The following is a 25,137-nucleotide window of genomic DNA, read 5'->3' on the forward strand; positions in this document are numbered from 1 at the left end:
GGTTCGAGCCCTGGTCTGGGAAGATCCCACATGCCGCGGAGCAACTAAGCTCGTGCGCTACGACTACTGAGCCTGCGCTCTAGAGCCCGTGAGCCACAACTACTGAGCCCGCGTGCTGCAACTACTGAAGCCCACGTGCCTAGAGCCCGTGCGCCGCAACAAGAGAAGCCACCGCAATGAGAAGCCCGCGCACCACAATGAAGAGTAGTCCCCACTCGCCACAACTAGAGAAAGCCTGCACGTAGCAACGAAGACCCAATGCAGCCAAAAATAAATAAATAAATAAAATTTAAAAAAAAAAGAAAAAGAAAAATCCAAGGTGGTTTTTGTATAGAGTGGTCCACAATTTGAATTTACCTGATTGTTTTCTCATTATTAGAGTCAGAATTTTTTTTTAATTTAATACTACACAGCTGATGCTATACTCTCATTCTTAAATTACACAAGCAAAGAAAAAAAAAAGTCCATTTGTCCTTTTCCTCACAAAGTTAGGTTTGATTACTTGATTAAGATGGTGTCCATTAAATTTCCTCATGAAATAACATTTCCATTTGCAATTAACAAATGATCTGTAGACTGGAAACTTGGAAACTGTGACTATCCTATACTCAATATTTCAACCAATAGTAATAATAAACATTAATGATTCTTGCTTTAACTAATTTCTACATTGTTTGAAGTAAAATGAGTTTAAAAAATGAAGATACAGTTTTTTTCCCTTCCTCAGTATTGCTTCTCCAGTAGCTAAAAGAGTGCCTGAAGAATAGCATGCAAAATAATAATCACTAAGTAAATGTACTAATTAATTTCAGTAGTTGCAAATCATTTATTTTTTACTGATGTGATATATTTCATGGTATAAGCATACTGAAGCATTATTCATTCTACTGTGAATGAACATTCAGATCTATACACACAATGCTCCCGTGAATATTTTTGCAGGTGTTGCTTGGAATACTGTGCAAGAGGTTCCTGGAGTGTATGTCTAGGAGTACAACTGCTGGATGGTATGCAACTCTTATGAAGTCTTTATTTTTAAAAAGTCCAATTTCTCCAATTTTATCTCCATTATCACTGTACTTATACAAACTACCAAATCTCTTCACAGGACTCCTATAGTAGCCTCCTAACAGAGCTCCCTACCAGTACAATTGGTCCCATCAAACTACAAAGAGGTCAGCAAAATTTCTTTTATATATATATATATATATAAATAAAATAAGTAAGTATAGGATCACCTCTCTCTCCTGTCTAAAACGCTAAGGGTTTACATGGATGAATAAGCCATACACGTAAGAACCACAGATGTATAATGAAATAGAAACTATGAACTCACAGATAGGAAATATAGAAGGTAAAGAGAGATAGCCTAACATATAGTTGTTGAATCAGAATACCAAAAAAAAGGTATGTTAGACTTGCCCTAAGAAAGCTTTAAAAAAAAAGCCTAAAAGGTATTAATCTGAACATCAATTAACTTATCTATCAAGCAAAATAAACCTGAACATCTTTTAAATAGAAATAAGAAAATCCAAACACAATATTTAACATTCACAATGTCTACAGTCCAATAAAAAATTAAGAGGCATGTTTGGAGGCAAAATGTGATCCACACAGAAGGAAAATAGTCAACAGAAACAAAACCAGAAATGAAGAACCTTAAAACAGCTATTACAATCCTATTATAAATTACAGTCATTACAAACACTGTAAGCATGGGAACGGAGTTAAAGGAAAAATGATCATGATGAGGAGAGAAATAGAAAATATTTAGAAATTAAAAATGGAATATCCAGGTTTAAAAATAAAATGACTGAAAAGAAAAATGCAACAATGTATAGAAAGAATTATACCATGACCAAATGGGATTTATTCCAGGTATGCAAGGCTAGTTCCACGTTCAAAAACCAGTTAATCTACCTCATCAGTAGGTTAAAGAAGAAAAACTATATGACCATATCAGCAGATGCAGAAAAGGCATTCCACAAAATCCAACAGCCATTGAGTTCAGCAAACTAGGACTAGAAGGAAACTTCTTAGACTTCATAAAGAACATCTACGAAATACCTACAGCTAACCTCATTCTTAATGGTGAGAATCGAGATGCTTTCCCCCTAAGATCAGGAACAAGGTAAGGACGTCCTTTCTTACCACTCCTATTCCGTATCTTACTACAGGACCTACCTTATGCAATAAGACAAGAAAAAGGTAAACAAATTGGGAAGAAAGAAATACAACTTCATTAGCAGGAAATAAAACTGTCTATGAAGAAAATCTCGAAGAATCAACAACGACCACCACCAAAAAAAATCTTCTAAAACTAATGTGATTATAGCCAAGTTGCAGGATACAAGGTTAACGTACAAAAGTTAACTGCATTCCCAAATACCAGCAATTAAAACCTGAAATTAAAAACACCATCCCATTTACATTAGCCCCTTCCAAAATAAAATACTTAGGCATAAGTCTAACAAAATATGTACAGTATCTATATGTGGAAAACTACAAAACGCTGAGAAATGAAATTAAGGAAGATCTAAATAAATGGAGAAAGATTCCACGTGCATGGATAGGAAGACTCAATATTGTTGAGATACCAATTCTCCCCCAAATTGATCTATAGATTCAACACGATCCTAACCAAAATCCCAGCAAGTTATTTTGTGTATATCAACAAAAAGATTTTAACATTTATATAGAAAAGCAAGAGACTCATAATGGCCAACACAACATTAAAAGAGGGTAACACATGTGAAAGACTGACATTACCCAACTTCAAGACTTACTATAAAGCTAAGTAATAAAATCACCATGATATTGGTAAAAGTACAGGCAAATCAATCAATGGAATAGCATAAAAAGCCTAGAAATAAACCCACACAAATACAGTCAACTGATCCTTGACAAGAAAGCAAAAGCAGCTCAATGGAGAAGGAAGGACAGTCTCTTCAACAAATGGTACTAGAACAACTGGACATCCATAGGCAAAAAAATGAATCTAGACACAGTCCTTATACATTTCACAAAAGTTAACTCAAAGTAGATTATAGACCCAACTATACAATGTTAAACAATAAAATGTCTAGAAAATAAATAAGAGAAAATCTAGGTGACCTTTGGTTTGGCGGTAAGTTTTTACAAACAACACCAAAAGTACAATCCATGAAAGAAAAACATTGATAAATTGGACTTTATTAAAATTAAACACTTCTGCTCTGCAAAAACACTCTTAAGAGAATGCAGACCCAAGTCACAGCCTAAGAGAAAATATCTGTAAAACATATCTGATAAAGAATTTATATCTAAAATATACAGAGCTCTTAAAACTCAAAAATAATAACCCAATTAAAAAATAAGTAAAAAATTTGGACACCTTAACAAAGAAGATAGACAGATGGCAAATAAGCATATGAAAAGATGTTCAACATCCTATGCCATCAGGGAAATGCAAATTGAAACAACAATGAGATACTACTACACACCTATTAGAATGGCTAATATCCAAAATACTGACAACACCAAATGCTATCAAAGATGCAGAGCAACAGGAAACTTACTCTCGGATGGTGGGAATGCAAAGTGATCCTACCTAAAGCTAAATATAGTCTTACCGTGACCCAGCAGCTGTAGTCCTAGATACTTACCCAACTGAGTTGAAAATTTATGCCCACACAAAAACTTGTGCACAAATGTTTATAGCACCTCTATTCATAATCGCCAAAACCTAGAAACAACCAAGATATGCCCAACTTGAGACAACCATAAAAGACCAACCAATATGCAGAATTCTCTCTAGGATTAGCTAAGGCCTTTGCTGAGTCTGCATCTCAACTCAATTCAACTTCTCCTTCAATCCAGTTTCTTTCACTCCCTCACATGTGTTGGTCCCAAAAATATTCCCCAATAAAATTCCAGTCTGCTTCTAAGACAGGTATCTAATCTGTGGCAGAGGAGCACATTTGGAAGGCTATTACAGTGATCTAGGCAAGAGATGACACTAGCTTAAACAAAGACAACAGTAGGATAAATGGAGAAAGCTGATGAATTCAAGATTTAGGAAATGCTGACAATGATATGCAAATTGCAAAACCACATAACGCAATATAATAGTGAATGCTGAGCCATAGAGAAAGCCTCACTGCTGATCAAACTCAAGACCCCTCTGCTTCCTGCCTCTGTGATCCAATCCATTTCAGATGGCAAAGAACAGAACTCCTCCCCACCCCACAATCTTACCAATGGGAAGTAAACATGTAGGATAAAGAAAAAGTAGCGGCTTCCCTGGTGGCGCAGTGGTTGAGAATCTGCCTGCCAATGCAGGGGACACGGGTTCGAGCCCTGGTCTGGGAAGATCCCACATGCAGCGGAGCAACTAGGCCCGTGAGCCACAACTACTGAGCCTGCGCGTCTGGAGCTTGTGCTCCGCAACAAGAGAGGCCGCGACGGTGAGAGGCCCGCGCACCGCGATGAAGAGTGGCCCCCGCTCGCCACAACTAGAGAAAGCCCACGCACAGAAACGAAAACCCAACACAGCCAAAAATCAATCAATCAATCAATCAAAATTTTAAAAAAAATAATAATAATAATAAAAAGAAAAAGTAAATTTTTGTTGTTTAAGGTCACAGGGGAAGGGCAATAAAAGTATGAAATACTGGAGCTCTGATAAACTAATGACAATTGCATAGACTCAAATAAAAATTAGCACATTACTAAGTTTTCCGAGGAAATGTAATTCAAAATCTACTAGGCAATTTGGCTGTCATGCAACACTTGGCTACAGTGAAAAGTTCATATTGTGAATACAAAGAGATAGTTCCAAGCAATTTGGGAAAATAAATTCCATCATCAATGTATTTCCCATGTTGTGTTTATTTGGTCATAATTTTCCACTTTTTACTGTTGTCTTTTAATTACAAATTAGTTATATAGTTCATTTAGTTTTATCATTATCAATTTAGTTTCGGTATATCTTTGGTTTAGCACACTTCAGACTGAGGTGATGCATATTTGTATCTATCTGCGGTCTATAATTATCCAGTAGCTAGAATGTAAACATATATGTGTTGCAGTCCAACTATGAATTATTCCTATCTACTACTACCACAGATACACACAACCTCTAAAAAAAGGTATGTGTAGGTGATATTTATTATCACTGAGTTTTTACCACTGGAAAATGAAAAAGGGTGAAGTGGGCACAGGATATTTTGTCTTTCCTAAGATAGCCATGCACACATAAATACATAAATAACTATATAAATACACTGAGTTTAAATAAGAATGAACTAATATTATACACATAAAGATATAATCAAGCTGTGTTATAAGAAAGTAAACCAATACATAACAGTACTTTGTTTTAATATGGCAAAGAAAGGCAATTACATTTTTTTGGGAAAAACTGATCTGGTCTACCTATTTCCCTCTACTCGGACAAATAAAAAATACTAGATCCCTAACTCTGATCCAGGGATCAGAAATCAAGCACGCATCAGTGTATAGATTAGAGCAGAATGGGTTCACAGACAGAAAGTTTCCAAACAAAAACCAGTCTTAATGTCTTCACATTAGTGTCCGAACACTATGCAGAGCCTTTTGCAATAGAGTAATAGAAAAAAGAAAAGGCATGCAAGAACGAACTACAATAAAACAAAGAGAGAGAAGCAGTGGAAACAAATATGACATGGTAAAATACAGAGCGAGAACTTGTGAAATCACGCTTAAACCCAAAATGTGTATACTGGCGTAATAAAAGAAAATGTAAGTACCCAACTGACAATGGGAAAGAAAGAAGGGACACGGAATACACGTTCCCAACTCCCAGGGACTATCATTCTAACCTCAAATGACTGCATTACTTCAATAATAGGAAAACTGCAAAATAAAAACCTCATTCTTTAATGAATTTTACAAAGAATACTTTAACACCATGTTCTTCAACCTTAGGCATTTCTTAATAAATCTCATAAATAAATAAATAAATAAATAAATAAATAAATAAATAGTTAGTTAGTTAGTTAGTTAGTTAGTTAGTTAGTTAGTTAGTTAGTAAATGTGTCTTCTACTTAGGACCAAATTGGAAAATGAATTAACATTACCTAAGATTATGAAAAAGGTATAAATTGTAATATCTTTTCAAAGGCTTCCTCAATATATCTTTAACCACAAAGTCACATATTACATGTGAAAAGTTTTCTAAGCAGCATGAAATAAATAAAGGAAATAAAAGATTTCAGGGCTTAGCTAAGTATTTCTATCCCTCTTTAGCATGAACAATTTGTTCTTCTATATTAAAAAAAAAAAGAGCAACCTTTTTTTAACGTTATACCATGCCAAAAGGAAGATGAGAAGAAGAGGCAAAGACAAGGAAAAAAATAGCCAGGGCAGAGAAGAAAAGACAAAGCAATTCCTATACACTTATCAGAGACAGAGGCCAAGGCATATGTGAAAGCATAACTTGCAAAGAACATTAAGATGTCACGTCAACAGTTAGTGTGAAGGCAATAAGGTACAGGAAAAGACTCTCATACATTTGAATCTTAGATTCCTAAAAACTTCCTTTAGTCCTGCCTAGTGAATCCAAGGACAGCCTATACGAATTGATGAGCTATAGTCATTAACAACCACATACTAAATTTACTTGAATAATCCTAGATTTTTTTTTTAGTTATCTATTTGCTGAGAGTTTATCATGGTTTACTTAATATTCCTATTCTTCCCAGGCATCTCCATTACAAAACTGGAGATTAAGGAAAAACAGTGAGAAAATTATTGTCAAATCATGATCTATGAATACTATGAAAAAAAAAAAACTTTAAAATGTGACTACTTAACTTCATTTCCATACTTATATATAAATTTCTATTTTGATTCATTCACTGAATAACCATTTGCTCAATATATACTATGTGATGATCATTGTCTTAAATACAAGAAATACAAAGGAAACTAACCCATGGTCAATTTTACCATAAAATAGTAACCAGATGAACATAAAGCAAACATTTGCAAAGACAGAATTTACTTAATGGAAGGAGCCCCACACTATTTTAAGAGAAGAGCAACCCATCAAGATAATTCAATAAAAGGGGCAGGAGGACACTTCCACATCAAACTAAGTCCCAGGAATACTGTTGGACAAGGAACATACTTTATGAGACACTGTTCTGGTTTGATACTATTTTCTCCTTTCCTTTAAATATCCTTCATAACTCAATCATTCACTCTTTCACTCTTCCTTTTAATAGAGAATTACTTGAGAAAAATATGTATTCTATTGTTGGGTAGAGTGTTCTATATATATATATAATCTATAAGGTCTCATTTGTTTAAAGTGTTAAGATCTCTACTTCCTTATTGATCTTCTCTGTAGATATCCTACCCATTATTTAAATTGTACTACTGAAGTCCCCAACTATTATTGTAGAACTATCTATTTCTCCTTTCAATTCTGTCAATGTTTACCTCATATATTTTGCATCTCTGCTGTTTGGTGCATATATGTTTATAATAGTCAATATGTTTAAAATAATCAATGTATAATGTCTTTGTCTCTTATGACAGTTTTAGACTTAAAGTCTGTTTTGTCTGATATTAGTATAGCCAACCCAGCTCTCTTTTGATTACTATTTGCATGGGATATCTTTGTCCATCCTTTCGCTTTTAATGTATTTCTGTCTCTGGATCTAAAGTGAGTTTCTCATAGACAGCAAATAGTTGGATCATGTTTTTTATCCATTCTGCCAATGTCTGGCACAGTGAGATACCATTTCACACATACTAGGATGGCCATAATATTTTTTAAAAAAAGAAATAAAAAAGAAAATAACAAGTATTGGCAAGGATGTGAAGAAACTGGAAACCTCATACATTGCTAGTAGGAATGTAAAATGATTCAGCCACTGTGGAAAACAGTTTGGAGGTTCCTCAAAAAGTTAAACATAGATTTACCATATAAACCAGCAATTCCACGACTAGGTACATACCAAAATAATTGAAAACAGGTACGCAAACATATACCTGTATATGCATATTCATAGCAGCACTATCTACAACAGTCAATAGCTGGAAACAACCCAATGTCCATCCGCAGGTAAATGGATAAACAAAATGTGGGGGCTTCCCTGGTGGCGCAGTGGTTGAGAATCTGCCTGCCAATGCAGGGCACACGGGTTCAAGCCCTGGTCTGGGAAGATCCCACATGCCACGGAGCAACTAGGCCCATGAGCCACAACTACTGAGCCTGCACGTCTGGAGCCTGTACTCCGCAACAAGAGAGGCCGCGACAGTGAGAGAGGCCCGCGCACCGCGATGAAGAGTGGCCCCCGCTTGCCGCAACTAGAGAAAGCCCTCGCACAGAAACGAAGACCCAACACAGCCATAAATAAATAAATAAATAAATAAAATTTAAAAAAAAAATGTGGTATAAACACACAACGGAATATTATTTGGTCATAAAAGGAATGAAGTACTGATATATGGTAAAACATGGATGAACTTTGAAAACATAAAAGACACAAAAGGTCACATGTTTTATGATTCCATTTATATGAAATATCCAGAATAGGTAAATCCATAGAAACAGAAAGTAAATTGGTGATTGTCAGGGGCCAGGAAATAAGGAGTGAATGTTAATGGACAGAGAGTTTCTTTTAGGGGTAATGAAAGTGTTCTGGAATTAGCCTGTGGTGATGGTTCATTAATCCTGTGCATATACTAAAAAACACTGAATTGTACACTTTGAAAAGCCAGATTTTATACTATTTAAATTTTATCTCAATTTTTAAAAATCCAATAATTAGTATAAAAATTTAGAACAGGTTGTCTCTAAATCTGAGGGGGTGATACTGACATGGAAGGAGTATGAGGGAACTTTCTGGGGTGACAGTAATGTCCAACGTCTTAGTGGGGTTTTGGGTTACACAGGGTGGGTATGCATATATCAAAATCAGCAAATATACACTTCAGACCTGTTCATGTTACTGTATATAAATTTTGCCTCAAGATAACCAAATTGTATACAAATACTGAATTAAGTTAAAGACATCTATGTTGGAAGTATTTAGTGGGATGCATACTGATATTTGCAATGCACTTTGAAATGCACCAAAATTAAAATGGATTAACCAATGGATAGATAAGCGATAAAGCAAATCTAGCAAAAGATTAATAGTGGAGTGTTGGTGTTGGGTATATAGGTATACACTGTAAAAGTCTTTAAAAATGTTGTATGATTGAAAATTTTCAAAGTAACACATTGAGGAAAAAGTTAGCAAACAAGAAAAATATCCAAAAGGCATGAGTACTTTGCAGAAATTTGGAATATGGTTATAAAACAGAATTACTGAGTGGTAATGTTAGAGTGTCTGCTCTTGAAGACATGACATTTAAGCTAAGATATGAAAGGCTACAAGGAGCCATCTATGTGAAGATACCAGCAAGAGTATTCCAGGCTCCCCACCCCACCCCCAAAAGTCTTATTCTAAGGCCCTGAAGTTTGATGTAATCGAGAAAGCCAGTGTAGGGACTTCCCTGGTGGCACAGTGGTTAAGAATCCGCCTACCAATGCAGGGGACACGGGTTCGAGCCCTGGTCCGGGAAGATCCCACATGCCACGGAGCAACTAAGCCCGTGCACCACAGCTACTGAGCCTGCACTCTAGCACCTACAAGCCACAACTACTGAGCTAGCGCTCTAGAGCCCGCGAGGCACAACTACTGAAGCCCATGCACCTAGAGCCTGTGCTTCGCAACAAGAGAAGCCACAAAGAGTAGCCCCCGCTCGCCACAACTAGAGAAAGCCCACGTGCAGCAACAAAGACCCAACGCAGCCAAAAATAAATAAAATAAATAAATAAATAAATAAATAAAAAGAAAGCCAGTGTGGCTGAAGTATGGTAGGCAAGGAAGGGAGTAGTATAAAATGAGATTGGAGAGAAAGGCAGGTGTCAAATCATTTGGGGCTTATAGTCACAGTAAGGAATTTTAATTTTATCTAAGTGCAATGGAAAGTCATTAACGGGTTTAAAGCTGGGATCAACTGGGTGGGATGAGATGGGGTGTGTCCTTATTATTTAGAGTTTTAAAATATCACACTGACTGCAATGTGAAGAATGGCTTTGAAGTGTTTAAGAAAAGAAGTAGGAAAACTATTATCATAGTCCCTGCAAGAACAATGGTAGTTTGGAGGAGAGTGTCAAGATAGTGAGTAGTGAATATGGGAGATATTTTGAATGAAGACTTGACAGTATCTATTGATAGACTGACAATAGGATGACAGGGGAAAAGGCACCAGGATAGATCTTGGGTTTTAGCTTTAGCCACTGAGTGAATGGAGTGACATCTACCGAGATGTAGAAACCGTGGGAGAAGCAGGTTTGGAGTATGGTGGATCTGAGGATCAAAAAAATTTTTCTTAAATTGGGTATGATTTGTGACTGTAAGGAAGACAGGCAGAAGAAAAGAAAACAATCAGAATAATCTGGAAGTTGTGAAAGAACAGGGTTTAGATTTACAAATTCTTTTCCTTTTAAGAATCAATTTTGTCTTGATTGTATTAAGGACCTTTGATCCAGTAAAAAGCTCAAACTTTAATGCAAATCAAGCTTACTGATTGCTGTTGCCTATCTCTGGGGTTAAAGATAAACTGGGGATCAACAGCCCTGTATCTTTAAACTTAAGAGAGGTCAAAAGGAAAAAATCAGGAGTGAGAATGAGGGAGACAAGGAAGACCAAAAAACAAGTACATAAAAGTAACATATTAAGTCTTAACTGTCTCTCACCCTGTCAATGATAAGGGGCTGTCTGATTCTTAAATTCCACATATAACATGATTAAGTGCCTTATACTATTTTACACAAAGCGGTAACTCAAATTTTAGCTCTCAACCTCTAATACCATTAGTTTTCCAAAGTATATTGAAAAATCCATGCTCTTTGAAGCTAAATGACCCTAAATTTAAAGTAGCCCACCACTCATTAGCTCTGTGACCTTGAGCAAATTACTTACCATTTCTAATCCTTAGTTTCTTAAATGTAAATGAAAATAATTAACCCAAGAATTAGCATTAGAAATAACATTCACAAAGTGCCTGCTACATGGAAAAAGTGCTCCATAAACAAGAGCTACTATTATGCAAAAGGCACCTAATTCATCAATGCTCAACGCGGTAGTTTCCTCCTCCGGCAGCCCAGATCCCTGTTTCCAGAAAGAAGTACAGATGTGAGAGAGAAGGGAACCACAGAAAAGACAATCAATTTCATTTTCACCATGTAACACAGAAAGAAGTAAAACAGAGAAATCTGTGAATAGGCATGACAAATGGACCATCCGCAACCTACAAATGGATAGGTTCAAAGGTTGATTATAATTCAGTTGTTTAGAAATGGGAACATATTTTCCCAGGGAATCAATGTTCAATTCAACTCTTAGACAAACTCACAAGAAGTCATCAAAATCATAATGTAGTTAAAATGTGATATATCTCAATAAAATTAGTAGAAAAGTGATGAATCAACCAAACAATACAGAAAACCAAGAAACTTTAATAATATGTAATTTAACTTATTTTAGAAGCTGGCACTTGAGGGAAAAGGTTTTATGGGAGGTTTCAGTAGTGATTCAGAGGGGGTTTTCAGGGAAATTTCAAAAGCTTTATAAGGCTGATGACCCTGGTTCTTTATTATGTTTTACTTCACCTCAAATTTTATGGCTTCCCTTTCTTTCAGCATAAGCAAAACACTAGCACTCTTATACTTAATAGCCATGATTGCGATCATTCATTTCACGAATGAGAAAGAGCAACTGGGGAAGAACTAGAGGAAAGACAGGAAAGAAGAAGGACCATAACGGATGTGCCCAAATATAAAGAAAAGAGCCTTCAATTGAATTAGATAAACTCAGTAAGTAAAAAAACTGAAGCGGGCTGAGGGTGGTTAAGTACAGCACTAAAATAGTAAGGGAGGAAAGAGCCAAGTGATGAGAACTGGTCAGAGTCCCATCATGATTCACTGGTTATTTTAAAGGTCACAATTTTTTTTTTTTCCGTAAAGTGGAAGACAAGACATGAAAGAGCAAGCAAAGCAACCTGCCATTTATACAAGGGGAATTCTCAAGAGTTGAAGATTCATAAATTCAAATTGTGACACACCAACGGAATTCAAGACTTTCTCCTAACCCCTTTTTATTTCTCTAAATTCCTCCAAATATTCTGTTCTTTTTATGTAGATACTACTGTGATAATAGTATTATTATGTCCTGTTATATAGATAATAATAATATCTAAACTAGAACGAGAAAGATGACTTTTGATATTTACAAGTACACAACAGAATAAAATTATTTTAGGAAAGTCTCCTCAAAAGCCAACAGACATGTTATAGTCTCTTAGGCTATGAGGAATGCAGTGATTTCAAACCACAGAGAGAAGCTTTTGATTTTCTTAAAGATATAAACCAAAAATCAGTTCCATGAAGTCCAACCTATATTCAGAACCTAGCAAATCTTCCTGAGAAGTACTGAGATGCTTTTTGATGCTTTTTGAAGCCTGAAGAAATGATAAATGAAGAGATGTTACAGTCAGATAAAATGAGATTTTCTAGGGCCTGGTCTTAAGTCCAGGACCTATATCAGTCAAATCAGCCAAAGTAAATGCTCTCCAAATGAATAAAATAATTCTAAATAATCAGAGAAAACAGGACTAAAGAAATGTTAATGTGGGATGCTGAAAAGCTTGGCCCCATCAGTGCAGGAATGTTAAGATGCTGTGAATTCCTAACTACCAAGCATTGTCTAATTTCTCTCATCTACCTACAAATATTTGTCAAATGTAAACAAATATGAACTGATTAATAAAACTGTAAAGTTATTTAATAGCATTACTAATCTATGATAACAGTATGCCCATGCATTTTCTTAATTAACAGGTACTGAAAATACAATACTTGTCAAGAGTGCCAGGAATATTTTTGAAAATAAAAAGTCAGGAAGCACTGCCCCAGTATAATTATACATACAACAGGCAAGTAAAACAGTCATTAATACGTCCTTCAGTTTACCTTTTACTCCAATTTAGAATATTCTGTTCTCATTTCTCACATTCTATTTTCTCTTTCCTAGCAAGATTTTTAAGTTGATACTTAAATTCTTAGGAAAAGGTAAAAACTTGAAGAGCCTTGTCAAATACGAAATCTTCATGTTAATCATGTATGTCCTTTAGTAAGTTGCATTCAACTACATATATATAAATTTACATTACATCCAATCTCAAGAACTATTAAGACAATTCCTTCTTTTAATTAGCCAGTGATTTTCTCTTACAAAGGAACTATAATTAAGGTCAAATTACTCTTTAAAGTTCCCTTTAATAATAGAATATGGTAATTCCGCTGATAAATTCTTCCAGAGGAACAAGTAATCAGAAACCTGAAACTATTAAACTATTATTTGCTCCACGGGAATTACGTATTACATGTTTACTCAACCATATCTGCTAAAAGACATAGAAATCCTACCAAAGTTAATTTAAGAACTTACCAATTTCCCTTGCAATTCTGACAGCTTGATCTGCATCCTGTAAAAGCAGGAAATGAGACCCAACATTAATCCCATCAACCATTGCACAATGTCTTTAGGGCAGTCATATATTGCACTACTGTCTCCTCCGATTCATTTAATGTTCAATTTTACAACCTTCTAACTCTTTTTATTCAGAGAAATGTAAAATTAATACCATAAGTGGAATGTAAATTCTACCTCATCATTATTATATTAAGAAACTCAAAGCAGTTTGAAATGAGCTGGCAGGAAGCACTACCAGAATTGCCAAATGATTTGGTGCAGTTGCTGGAATTTAACGGCAGAATCTAGATGTTTACAATCAATACTGAACCATAAATCAGATCATTAAAGCTTGTCCACAGCCAGCTTGTTTCTGTCTCTGATATTTATATGTCATGTTTTCCTTGATTCTGTCAGCAGAGGGAGTTGATTCTCTATTGTTTGGGAGGAGATCAACAGATTTTCCAGAAACAAAAAAGTAAATTTCTAGTATCTATAGGAATTGCCAATTGTTCCCCTCAAAAAATTCCTTTAGTAATCTCCATTACTTTTTCTTTTTGCTTTTTTATTTCATCCATTTCTGGGGTACATATTTTATCTTTACCAGTTACATCTTGTTAACATAAATTAAAACCTGAAATTCAATGAACCATCTAGTGGGGGGAAAACTTCCAAAAAGCCAAGGGAAGAAAAGGCATTCTAAAACAGTACAAGGTAACACTGTAAATCAACTATACTTCAATAAAAATTTTAAAAATAAAAATAAAACAGCACAAGGTAAAAGTTTATGAATGTAAGGATTACTTACTGCTAAATATCAACCAATGCCACTGAATGGACCAAAACTTCCCTTGAATCTAAACCATTTCATTGATCATTAATTCTCACCTAACAGGTCCAACACAGGACACTCCTGATACGTTTCCCCCAGATAACAATAAAGAGAAAGCTGAAAAGATTTTAAATCCAAGTAAACCCTAGTAAATTTAACTTTTTAAATAATTCAGTGACATAAAGTAAACTATCACAGGGAATGACAATAATGTTTTGAAACCAGTAGCTGGTAAGAATGCCTGAATTTTTAGAAAATAACTTTAAAATATCAAAGTAAAGGTTGGTATTTTTTAAGCTTTTAAGCTAATACTTTAAAAATGTAGAGTAACCATGTCAGAATCCTCCCCCACAATGGGAGGGTGGGGGATGTTTCTAACTGCTTCATTCATGTCTAATAAAAAAAAAAAAAAATCTTCCTTAAAAGTCTTCAGTACCTAATAACATCCCCTGAATAAGGAGGTTGGCAGGGGAAGTTGTCAGAAAAATTTAATTTCCTTTCATTAGCCAGTCTGCTCCACAAATAGGTGCTTGTTAAGTTCAAAGCAGTCCTGTAAGCAACATCAGTTTTAAGTCTTTTTTTTTTTTAACTCCAAGCAGTCACATCTGCTAATGAGATTTTCCAAATAACAATTGTTTTCAAGTCAGAGATAAATCTATACTTCCCATTCTACCCCCGCAAAAAATCAAGGTTTACTGCTTTATTACACCTTGCTGTTTTCACTGACCTTACATTCTCCAAATTTTAGCTTAAAGGGATAAAAATCCATGAAAAGGGTCATTTAATAATGTTAGTGGTTTCCACACACTGAGTTTGAAGGTTCTTTGTTCAAGTCAGTGACAGTTATTGGAGAATACTTCCCCTTAATAGCCTCTCTGTCAGGAAGTGTTAAACCTGCCAAATGCGGACAATTAGTGCCTCGCGAACAAAATACAGGAAGAGTGCTGGCTGATGGAGACTGGATTATAAGAAGCCTAGAAGGAAACTTTTAACATGTCTTTTCTTTCAAACGTGTAATAGTATATTTGCAAAAGATATTCAGAGAGAAAAAACCCTGCCATCTAAAAGGTTCAATACCTTGAGAGAACAAACAGGCAATGTTAGTTCGTTAGTAATATTTTAATATGTATTTATATATACATATTATGGATGGACTGTGTACAGAGAGAGATATATGTTTACACAAAGCAAAACTTCTAAAAATTCTTTAGCTGCTACAAATCCAACACTTCTATAAACTGCCACAAAACAATCTTGTGTTTTAACTAATCAGTATGCTTAAGTTTTCTTACTATGAAAAGCAAATTCTACTAAATGACCTTCCAAGTAAAATCAAACTGTCTTTAAAATTAATTTTTCACTTGTCATTCACTCATCCCAAAATATTTAATTGAGCACATATTATGTACTAGACATTAAAACCCTCTAGTATCAGTTTCAACAATAAACTATTAAGTACACCTAGCTCCAATATGTTCTTTCAGCACATATACAAAACTACTTTTAAAGAGATAAAAAGGTCCTATATATTGGGGCTGGCCAAAAAGTTCGTTCCAGTTGTGCCGCACGACATTAAAGAAAAACCCGAATGAACTTTTTGGCCAGCCTAATAGCTCCAAATTCAACGGCACTGACACATCCCAGTGTCAGTGTAACTTCCCTGTAGGGCTATAGGTAGAAAAAATTTTTGTAGTTAAAAAAAACTGAACCAACAAGAAAAAGACCAACAATCATCTGACGAGGAAAGGGTTGCAGGAAAGTATTAAGCTATATAATTCTAAAACAGCAGTTCAAGAAATGGAGAAAGAGGAAAGAAGCCAACAGAACCAGTAACCATTTCTTTTACTCCTCTATTTCAGCACAGCTTACATTAAGTGAGCTCTATCATCCAACCGAAGAATAAAACAGTAAAAAATTCTGTTTTACAGAGAGTATGACGGGAGAGGTAGGTGATGTTGCTATAACCAAATAAGTAGATCACAACAGTGTAAAAAGGAGCTAACAAAATTGGATGCTTTTTCTTCAGGTCCAGTTTATCTGTTAATGGTCTGTAGCAGCCACCTGTGAGGCAGCAAAGCCCAGCAGCTAAGAGCACAGATACTGGAGCCCAAAGGCATGGGCTCCAATGCTGGCTCAGTGACAGTGAACGCATTACCTACCAGTATGCCTCTATGGAATTAGGTTTCCTCATCTGTAAGATGGACATAATATCTCACAGGGTTATTAAGAAGATGAAATTAGTAACAGCTGAAACACACTAGAACAGAGTCTGGCAAATAGTACGCACTCAGTTAAGGTTGGCAATATGTGATAAAATGGGCAGCCCGCACCCCCAACTATCAAGTCTGTTCCTTTCCTGCCTGCCCTTGGTTGTCCTATCCTGTGGTCATCACTCATTCTCTGAACCTGTATGATACAGAACTAATACTGGCACTACAATACTGCAAAAATGTGCACTTGTACCTCCAGTGCCTTTCACTGGATCAGATGATCCGAGTACTCTTTACAGCTGGTAAGCAGGGTTCTTCTTGGGCAGGGAAGGGAAGTAAAATCTACAACAAAGGCAGGCAAATTCAAATAGTCCTCCCTGGTGTTAAACACCCAATTTATTTCTACAGTGACGGTAGTGTCCAATACTGGCTCCACCACCCACGATTCAGACCACACCTCTCCCTTCTCACTTGCTACACACAGCCTACTTACCAACCCCGAATTCTGCACTCACTGGATGAGAGTCCTGCTACTCATCAGTATGGGAAGCTACTTAGGAGTTTACTTTCCTCAGCTGGTTCTGAACAAATCAGTGAGTGTTTCTGAAGAAAACAAAAAAATCATTGCTTCAAGACACTATGGGCACGGGACTTCCCTGGCGGCCCAGGGGTTAAGACTTTGCCTTCCAGTGCAGGGGGTGCGGGTTCAATCCCTGGTCGGAAGCTAAGATCCCGATCCCACATGCCTCGTGGCCAAAAAAACAAAACATAAAACAGAAGCAATATTGTAACAAGTTCAATAAAGACTTTAAAAATGGCCCACATAAAAAAAAAAAAAAAAAAAAAACACTATGGGTAAAAGCTCTATCTGTACGCAAAAAGCATCCTCAAACTATTCTGCATTCATATACAAAGTAAAGCAAAACTTTCAACAATCCTGCGTTCAGGAGATAGGTTCCAGCTGATTCTATTTTCCAGATAATTCCAAGTCAAACAGAAGACTCTTTCTGTTTAATTTATTGATATTTTCGAACCTAAGATTTAGTACACGTTTCTCTTATTGTAAAACAGCATAGTAAACATAACCGAACCCTTTTTCAAAAATATAAAGCCTTAAAGCCTTTGAAGCATCATCAGGAAAGTTATTCTCGGTTTAGCAGGGAAAAAGGATACTGATATCTAATATTGTACTTTTTAATTACTAGGACACAGCTTTCCGATTTTTTGGTTTTTTAAATGATTCCCTTCACACTAGTTTTTTGTTGTTATTATCTGGCTGTTTCTGCTAAAGCAAAAGTGCAGTGTTTAAAATCTGGCTAATCAGGTGATAAAAACAATTACTACTTTAAACCTACACTGCATAATTTATAAACCTCATTCAAATATACTACCACACTCTGCTCTGAGATGTAAATATTACTATTCTCTCTTACAGAACAAGAGAAACTCAGAGAAGTCTAATAAATTTCTGGTACACTGGTAGGTAATTAGAACCAAATGCAGCAATTTAATCACTGCTGATTCCTCCCTCTGCTTCACACCTGACATCTAACAGATCACAAAATCTTACAGATTCCACTTCCAGTGTCTCCCCACAACATCTACTTTGCTCCATCCTAATACTTTATCTTAGGCCCCTAACATTTATTGTCTGGGTTAAAGGAAGAGCATTCTAATTTGTCTACCAACCTCAAGTTTTGCACTGCTCCAATCCATTTTCCACATCACAATCAAAATAAGTTTTCTAATTCCGCAAGTTTTATCATGTTAACTCTTCTGCATGAAACCATTCAGAGGCTCCCAAAGCCACAAAAATAACCTCCACGTCCAGATGCATAGCATTCAAAGTCATACATATCTGGATCCTAATTCTCTCTCCAGCCCTGTCTAACTACAGCCCCTCACACTTGCATACCTGCAGTTTGCTAAAGCTCCCATGGTCTCCCAGCTCCAAACTTTTACAAGATATTTTCACTGACCATAATGCTGCGTTCTCCATCAATTCCCCTCACTTTTTAGCTAACTCACTACTACTCAGACTTCAGGTTATCACTTAAATATCCTTCCACTGGAAGTTCTGCCATGACGCCCTTAAACTAGGTTAGGTGCCCCTCCTACATGGGCCAATACACTCTGAGCTTCACATTATTAAAATGTATTAAATTGCCTGTCTATCTGTAGGTCTCTCTAAGGGCACTTGAAGCTCTTTGAAATCAGGGTCTGCGGCTTGTTATTTTTCGCTAAACAAGTGGGCTGGGATTCCAACCCTGTCTTCCAACAGCTTCAGATGAACACTCTTCATTCATTCTGCTCTCAAGTTCCTGAGATCAAGTTAATAAGATACTGAAGAAAATGAAAGGCAAATACTTCATACCAGATGACTACTTGAATACTTGACTACTTTAAATGACACTTTAAAACAACATTAGTTTCTCTCTAATGAAAAGGGTGACTCAAGAACAAGACAAAAGGAAACCGTTCCAGAAGACTCCTTAAGTACTACACACAACATTTTAAAGGAATGTGGGAAACCATCTCCATATAACGTCCAAATAACATTCAAAATAATCAAATGGAAAAGGAACAAATGTTTTAAGGAGAAATATAACAAACTGAAACCACATTAATTTACTCAAGTACTTGGAGGAAAAAAAGTAGACTATAGTTTCCAAGAAAAAGAATTGCTTTAAAAATACCACAGATCAATGGGAGAAAAAAAAAAAAAAAGTATGGATTTTTAAAAGATGGAATTATCTATAATTAGCACATATAGTCTTCCAATGCAAAAGTATTGCTTAATGCAGTTGCTAAAACCACAAGGTATTCCAAAAATTTACACTATTTATCTGCATCAGCAAACCTCTATCTGCATAGATACCATCAAAAGCAATCTTTTACCTAACAAAAGTAAACTACAAAATGTGAAAAGTAGTGTAGTTCCAAATGAATGTGGAATTACTATACAAGGTTTCTAAAATAACCAAATTTAAAAGAAAATAAAATATGTACAGTCTCTTATATCAGAAATAATTTAAAGCAAACTAGAAATAAAACTAGTATTAACATCTGTCTGAAAAACAAAGGGGCATTCCTTAAAATTATTTTTAAATGCTTATCTGAAAACTATATCCTGCAGGTTCAGTTGTGGTTTAACAAATTAATTCAGACAAGAGGTGTTAGAAACTGTATACCATACTTAAGTTAACACAGGTAATGAGAATCTATCATCATTTGAGAGTGTAACAGGATCTTAAAAATCACCTAAGGCATACAAGGAGACAACACTGACAAGACAGTGGATTTATTTTCTTCGACTTTCTACTTTTCCCTATTTTCCAAATTAACCGAGGTTGGAAATTCAAATGCAGATTGTCAAATGCAGCCTCCCTGAAAAGACAACCAAAAAAACCTGTTGATCAAGCAAAACCAAGTTTACTACCTACTACAGTAAAGGATACCATCACTTTGAGGCAATCTTGGAGGTTCCACTGGAATCAGTTCAAGACCTACTAAAAGCCACAGTTCAAGATCCTAGCTTCAAAAACTGCAGTGCTCCTCTGATGCCCACTGAGCCCCCCACGCTCAGGGGTCTCCCCAACCACAATGGTGAGAAAAATCTCACATTGGGGAGAGCTCCAAAAAATCCTCAACATTTTTTGTTCTGAGTCCATAAGACAAAGTACATATGGAAGAAGACAAGCATAGGACCTATAAGTTCATGTTCATGTGCCCTCCAGGAGCCAGTGACTTCAGAAGGTTTCAAGGGTATCCAAATAGGGCAAAATTTGCCTTTAAACCCATATCAAAACCTTGAAAACTTTCCCCTGTCTTGACTCATTTTTTTGTCCATGGGAGTCTGGGTCTGGAAGAGATCTCCCCTCCAAATCCTAAACCACCAAGGCACTGCACATTGTCAGGTCTGCAGTTAGAGATGGACAACCATTACTTGGTAAGCCACTACAAGACTTTCGTAAACAGGTTTGTCTCAGGCTGCCTGTGCTGTAAGTCAGACTATTCCTCAAATGTATTAAATCTGTAACTCAAATTCATGTTCTTATCTTTCTAGATGGCATAATTTCACCAAGGATAATTTAGAATTATAATAGACTCTTTCATAAGCTTTTGGTATGAATGATTCATCTGAGAGGCGCACCTTAGGGAAAAACAGGGAAGCAAACTCTCAAACACCTAGTGTTCTGCATTACTAGGTGCAAAATAAACTAATGGCCTTACAGATAAAATTAGATGCTCCCGCTCCAGAAATTAATATCGGTCTTTTGATAAAGACACCTGCAGATTTTGCAACCAGAAGTAACAATGAGTAAACAAATGTTCTGTATTAGCCAAGAAAATGAGGGAAAAAAATATAATAGGCTATGTTCCAAAAGCGAATCAAGTACCCATTTCAGCCATCAACTCAAAAGGAGAAATTTCACTAATTATTACTTATTGATACTGGCGGTAGGTACACTATCAAACTTAAATCCCTCCATCTTTACAGACGCTCTCTCTCAGCATCAACAAATTACTCAGATAATGGTTATCTCTAATATTCCTCACATTTCCCACATCCCAGCCCCCAACTGTCACCTTTGAACCTCTATTCAAGGAACATTCCTTCCTCCTATGAGACACTATACACACTGACTTCATAAGACAGGACCTACAATGCAAACAGAATTTCCAGATCAAATGCTCCCCTAATGACTTGTCCTTGAACTCCTGAGGACTCTGCTACTAACCGTCAGGACAGAATTAATTTGGCCTCTGACTCATCACCACCCTCGTGACTGAATCAAGCCCAAACTGACCATCTCAAGAAGGCCCGATTTCTTGCTCGGGGAAAAAAAAAAAAAAATACAACTATACCGGCAGACGTATTAGGGCTGAATAAACCAAGGTTCATAAAACCACTACCCAAACTCTCTAAAACGAGAATGTAAAGAAGGACTGAAACCCAATAGTCGACAGCCTGATAAAGAAAAGACTTGTCATACTCTGCTCAGGGCCTTTCAAGGCAGCAATCAAGGTATGGGCCAGACTGCATTTGCATTTGGAGGCTCAACTGGGGACAAATCCAAGTTCATTCAGGTGACTGGCAGAATTTATTTCCTTGAGGCTGTATGACTGAGGCCCCCACCGTTTTGCTGGCTCTCGAATGGAGATCATCTTTACTTAGATCCTCAGAAGCTGTCTACAGTTCACTGCCATGTGGGTTTCCTCAATATGGCTGCTCTCTTCATCAAGCCAGCACCTAGAATCTGTTCTCTAGTCTCCTAAAATGGAGTCTTTTATAATAAAACATAATCACAGGAGTGACACTCAATTACTTTGCCCTATTAATGTAAGTGAACGTAGTGATATTCCATCACCTTTGCCATATAATGTAACTTAATTAAGGGAGTGACATGCCATCACCCTTTACCATATTCTCTTAGTTAGAGAAGCGAATCACAGGTTTTACCCAAACTAAAGAGGAGTGGATTACACAGAGGCTTGGATGCCTGGAAGTTCCTCAACAAGTTAAGCATAGACTTATCATATGACCCAGCAATTCTACTCCTGAGTATATACCCAAAAGAACTTAAAACATGTATTCAAACAACAGGTATCCTACCCTCCAACATTCCCTCTCCCCGTTCCCTGTCTTATGTTTCTTATTTTCTTATTTATTATTTGTCTCCTTTTTCTATAGCATAAGCTCAATGAGGGCAGGAATATTTTTTTGTTTTGGTCTGCTTTGATCCCTACTATATCCACAGCACTTCAAACAATGTTAGACAAACAGTGTACACTTGTTAAATATTTACTGAATAGATGAGTAAACAAATAATTTTAAATGTGGTAAGTGAAGTACAGGGTATTAAGGGAAAATTCAGTAGAGGGCCTAATCTAATACACAGAGTCAAGGAATGCCTCTGTGAGAAATGTATGTTTAAGCCAAGACCTAAACTATGTGTAGAAGACAGTCAGGAGTGAAGACCGAAGCAGAATCAACACACGTGTCAGAATTAAGAACAGAAGTTTCAAAAATCTGAAAGATGTCATATATGGTTGGTACATCCAGTGCAAAGGGTAAGCTGGCACAGTATCAGTCTGAAGAGAGAAACAAAGGCCAGCTATTCAAAGGATTTAAATGAGTAGTCATTCAAGAGTTTTTAAACACAGGTATGTGATCAAATCTGGATTTCTGAAACATCACTCAAGCTTTAGTGTCGAAATTTAACTGGACGGGACCAAGACCAAGACTGGCTACAAGGGGACTTCCCTGGTGGTCCAGTAGCTAGGACTCCACGCTCCCAGTGCAAGGGGCCCGGGTTCGATCCCTGGTCAGGGAACTAGATCCCACATGCCACAACTAAGAGTTCGCATGCCGCAACTAAAGATCCCGCGTGCCCTGACTAGGACTCGGTGCAGCCAAAATAAATAAATATTTAAAAAATAAAAATAAAAAAGGCTGGCTACAGGGAAAGCAATTAGAAGGCTGGTGAAGTAATCCAGACTATATGATGTTAGTTGGAACTTGGAGTTAGTGTGAGGAAAAAAACAAAAGTAATAGATCAGAAAGATATTTAAGTGAATTCTCTGTAGCAGTATTTATTAGGAACTCCAAGTTTCTAGCTTGTGAAATGGTGTGGAAAATGCCAGCATCTTCTCAGGCAGGAAAGGAAAAAATGAGAAGTTTACAGCAGGAGTCAGCAAACTTTTTCTGAACAGGCCAGGTAGTAAATATTCCAGACGTTGTGGGTCTCTGACACAATTACTCAACTCAGCCATTACCATGGAAAAGCAGCCATGGACAACATATAAAGGGAACAGCATGGCTGTGTTCCAATAAAATTTTATTTACGAAAACAGGAGTGCATGGAGCCACAGAATGCCAATCCCTGGCTAGACAGAAAATGATGAGCTCAGCTTCAACTTGTTACTTTTAAGGTGCCTCAAAGGCATCAGGCAGACCTGTTTAAGAAGCAACTGGATATGCAGTTCTAAGGCAATATCTAGAACAGATATACAGGTTTGAGATGTGTAGCCATAAAAATAAGTTATATTGCTTAGAATGAGTCTGTCCAATAAGAGAAAACTCATAATGAAACCAACATTTAAGGGACAAAGGTAGGAAGAATAATCAGCATGAAAACTATGAAGCAGCACTTAAACCAGCCAGAAACAGAAAACAAAACTGGAACTGAGTAATGTGCCAGAAGTGAGTATTTCCAGAAGGAAAGAGTAACCAAGAGACTGAAATGCTTTGAAGAGACTGAGAAGACCAGGATTAAAAATTACACACTGGATTTCATGAGAGGGAGAGGTTGCTAGTAGCCTTTTCAAGAGAAATTTCGGTGGGAATGAGGAAAGAAGCCAGATGTAGACTAAAGATAAGGGGGAAAGTGTGGAAATGAAAGCAAGTGAGGACAATTCTTCTAAGACGTTTGGCTGTGAAAGGAAAGAGAACTAAGGTGGCAGCTGTGGAGTGACAAGAGGCTACTGTGCTCTCTGAAGAGGAGGAACACATATTTCTTTCCACTAAACTGGAAGCACCATGGTGTGAGGGATCGCGGGTTTCTTTTATCATCAGATGCTTCCCACTTAGCTTACGGATCAGTAGATTTTTGACTGACTGAGCATTTTTAATAGCAATAATAATGGAAAGGCGTTAAAAGACAAGGAGAATTTTAAGACACAGAAGAGAGGAAAGATAATGAGTGAAGACTGTAGCCCATGAAGTCTATAGAGGGTATATCTGGAGCATAAGAGGAAGAATTGGCTTTACAGAGGATGGGGAACATCTATTCTTTGTAAGATGAGAGAAGAAAAAAAAATGGATGAATACATATTGAGGTAAATATAGGTAAATATGGGCAAGAAGCTGAGGATATTTACTAACCAGGGGCCATGCTTGCTAACTGTCCTGTAATTCATGAAATAATCCAGCACAATGAAGAACTGCCCAGCCCAGAAGGTACAATAAGAAACACTGAGATGAAGAGTTCCTGCAGACTAATTCAAATCACAAGGTTCTAGTCTACATAGGGACTCTTTTCTCATGAGAAAGAAAATGAATAATTTTTCCTCGGCAGTGGGGAGGAGCGCAGAGAGGAAGGGGAGACACATACTCCAATTTCTGCGTTTCTTCCTTAGAAGACTTCAGCTGCAAAAGCGGCTTGCTGGTTGAGGAGTTGTGCTTGGGATCTATAGTGACACACAGCTATACCAAACAAGTTTACAATTCACATTTTATGCATATGGACAGAAGCTCACCATAAAGATACAGAGAACATCATAATGTTTCAAACGTTAAATATATACCACCAACAAATGAAATCCACACATCTAACAGCACATTTTTATATCACCAAGTTTTTTCCTATGAAAGTAAAAGTCAACACTGATCGTTAAATACAATGCTTCAGGGGCTTCTTGCTCTTTCTAACTTACGCCATTCAAAATAATCCAAGTGTAAACAACATTGATTTTTTTAATCTATACATGAATATTTTAAAAAGCAAAAACTGCATTTTATCTTACACTTTTGACA

The 25,137-nt window shown here is 36.5% G+C and overlaps 1 protein-coding gene across 3 annotated transcripts in view; it reads right to left on the reverse strand.

The window, feature by feature from the left end:
* PCCA (propionyl-CoA carboxylase subunit alpha) overlaps window positions 1–25,137 on the reverse strand; it is a 358,193-nt gene that overhangs the window by 241,272 nt on the left and 91,784 nt on the right. For all 3 annotated transcript variants that reach the window (XM_082434636.1, XM_082434634.1, XM_082434635.1), the window contains exon 8: window positions 13,533–13,569. In XM_082434636.1, the coding sequence (XP_082290762.1) occupies window positions 13,533–13,569 (37 nt within the window). The remainder of the gene's footprint in view (window positions 1–13,532; window positions 13,570–25,137) is intronic.

Source organism: Balaenoptera physalus (assembly GCF_965194825.1).
Source record: "Balaenoptera physalus genome assembly, chromosome: 18".
Classification (NCBI taxonomy): domain Eukaryota; kingdom Metazoa; phylum Chordata; class Mammalia; order Artiodactyla; family Balaenopteridae; genus Balaenoptera; species Balaenoptera physalus.